A 2897-nucleotide genomic window follows, 5' to 3' on the forward strand; every position below is an offset into this window, starting at 1 on the left:
TACAGCTGTCAGGGAGAAGTCACATGAGTTGAGGCCCCCAGGAAAAGACAGGAACAAGGCACTCATGGCCTTTTAAACAAACCATGGCATTACATTTGCATTTTATTCCAAATGCAGTGAGGTCACCATCAGCATTGGGGAAGGACATGCTCAAATCCCCACTCTTAAAAAATGGTTTTAAAAAGGCAGTGGACAATTTGGTTCTGGTATTTATGCCTTTATCACTCCAAAAAATAATTATAGAAAGTATTTGTTTTATCACCATGAAAAAAAGTACTGACTTTATAAGTACTGTTAACAGTACTGTGTATATTTGATCCTATTTCTGTACCCAGAGTGGGATATGCTTTGGAGATTTTATGAACTTGGCATTCTTGGTGATTTTTGTAACTATAACCTTGGATGTGAGGACTGGGCAGTCCTTGGTACACAGCAGAAGACCCCAAGAATCCTTCTATTTGACTCTGCATGGTCTAAAATCAGATTTCTTCAAGACGGACTTTATTTCCACTCAGAATATAATTGGAGATGTGTTCTGAGAGATGAGCTTGTGGCCCCATGATTTCATCCTTCCATGAGAAGTTACTCTTCTGATATCCTGGATATCCCAAGACACATAACTGCCCATTCCATGTCCTTGGAAAGAAATCCATTGGCTTAATAACGAGAATAAAACCATCTTAAAGGTGGAGAAATCGAGATTCAGAAATAAGTTTGACTGAGTAACAAAACAGTGGGAAGCTTCCCTCACCTTCCTGACCTCCCCATGCCTGAGTCAGTTGAACAGCACAGGAATAGCTGAGCACCCCCATCCCGAGCCCTCTGGCCAGATAGCAGCCATGTGTCCCTGGAAAAAGGGGCCCCAAGGGGTTTGCTGCTTGAGATGCCTGTGGTGATTCAGGGAGGGGCAGCAGGAAGTTGATCAACTGAGGTGGTGAAACCTGCCCATCAGCTGGCAGGAGGCTGGGCTGGGATGGTATAAAGAGTGCCCCAGCCCTGTTCATCTCAGCACTCCACCAAACCCTCTACCTCAGCCCTACTTGGAGTCTGGTAAGTATCAGCTGCAGAACCCTGGGACTGGGGACTCTGAACAGTCCAGAAGGCTGGGGATGGACAGCCTAGATGGGTGCAGGCTTTGTTCTGGGGCTGGTCTGACTCTCTCTCCCTCTGGGGGGCTTATGGCATTGCCCTGAGGGAAGTGGTCTGCTACAGAGACACAGAATGGGGAGTAGTCATCCCAGTCCCTCTTTCCTTGGGACTATATTTTGGGATTTGGGTATGTGAAAGATAAGTAAGGCAGGGAAGCTGGGGGAGTAGCAGCCAATTTCTTTTCTAAAACTTGAATTTGAGCTGACTGTTATTTTGCATTCTTGATGGAGGTAGGAGTTCTGGGAAATGCTTATAGATTTTGGCTGCACTGGGCAGAGGGAACTTCAGAATGGGGCTCTATCCTGAGACACCTAGGCAGGGCCAGGGCAGGAAAACCCAACTTGGAAGTTGGGTTGAAAGAATCACTTGAGTTGGAAGAACCACCTCTACCTCCCAGCAACCTCCCAGCTCTCCTGGCCCCACCCTGGGTACTGTGACTGCCGCTAAACCTCAGAAGGTCAGAACAGAGATGAGCCCTGGTTTGAATAGGCCAAGATGCTAATTTTACAGATGAGAAATATAAAGCCCAGAGGGGCTCAGTGACTTTCCCAGAAACACACCGCAGCATTGCAGTGGTGGATTTAGGCTCGGAATACGTCATGATTCCAGCCAGAGCCCACGTCGTGATCTCTCAGATCTTCTCTGGCACAGCCTATTGGTTTTCCAGGACTCAGGGGACCTTCAAGAGACTTCTTTCCCTAGGTCCTTGCCTTCCACTATGACATAATCCCAGACTCATCTCTCCTTAGTCAGTGGAGATCAGAGACCAGGGCAGACACAAGGACAAGACAGAGCAGAAGGTTACCTGGCATGTGGCCCCCTTGCAGAACAGCCCTGGAGGCAATGTCCCTGTTGGCTCTTGCCTGGGAACAAGGAAGGTCCCAGGGGACCTCCTTGCCCCTCTCCCTTTCCACCCCTCACTCTCTGGGACATCTGGGGATTGACAGCCCAGAGGGGTGAAACAGTGCCCCACCCAAGGGAAGAAGGGGCCCTGAGAAGCAAGCGCTGCTGCAGATTCCCTTCACAATCAGCCCACCCCTCTGACACCCTCCCTGTTTTTCAGTTTGACCTACAGTACCTTCTAAGATGTCCCAGCAGCATACACTGCCAGTGACTCTGCCCCCTGCCCTCAGGCAGGAGCTGCTTGGGACTCTTTCTCCTCCAGCTGCTGCCCAGCAGGAGCAAAGGAAGCCGCCAACTCCACTGCCCACTGCGTGCCAGAAGGTGGGCTCCGAGCTCCCTGGAGAGGTCCCCTCAAAGCATGAGGAGAAAGGCACAGATCCTGTAAAAGGGGTGCTTGAGCAAGAATGTGGGCAGCTGCTGCCACAGGGACCACAGGAGCCCGAGCTGCACCTGGGAAAGCAGCAGGATGTGCATCTGATGAAGCGGCAGGACCCACAAGAGCCCGAGCTACACCTGGGAAAACAACCAGAGCCAGAGGGGCCGGAACCACATCTGGGCAAGGAGCAGCAGCGTCAGGAGTCACAAGACCCAGAGCTGCATCTGGGAAAGCAGCAGCAGCAGGAGTCACAGGAGCAGGAACTGTATCCTGGAAAACAGCAGGAGCCCCAGGACCCAGAGCTGCACCTGGGCAAACAGCAGCAGCAGGAGTCTCAGGAGCAGGGACTGTGTCTGATAAAACAGCGGGAGCCTCAGGAGTCTCAGGAGCAGAGACTGCACCTGGGGAAAGAGCAGGAGTCTCAGGAGCAGAGACTGCACCTGGGGAAAGAGCAGGAGTCTCAGGAGCA

General features: G+C 51.3%; 1 protein-coding gene across 1 annotated transcript in view; it reads left to right on the top strand.

Annotated features, from left to right (window-relative positions):
* Nucleotides 1–2235: 2235 nt before the first annotated feature.
* IVL (involucrin) overlaps nucleotides 2236–2897 on the top strand; it is a 1135-nt gene continuing 473 nt past the window's right edge. The window contains 2 exon segments of the mRNA XM_003803930.1: nucleotides 2236–2889; nucleotides 2891–2897. The exon segment at nucleotides 2891–2897 is cut by the window's right edge and continues 473 nt beyond it. Of these exon segments, the coding sequence (XP_003803978.1) occupies nucleotides 2236–2889; nucleotides 2891–2897 (661 nt within the window).

This window comes from Otolemur garnettii, unplaced genomic scaffold (genome assembly GCF_000181295.1).
Source record: "Otolemur garnettii isolate 467f Iridium unplaced genomic scaffold, OtoGar3 scaffold00244, whole genome shotgun sequence".
Classification (NCBI taxonomy): domain Eukaryota; kingdom Metazoa; phylum Chordata; class Mammalia; order Primates; family Galagidae; genus Otolemur; species Otolemur garnettii.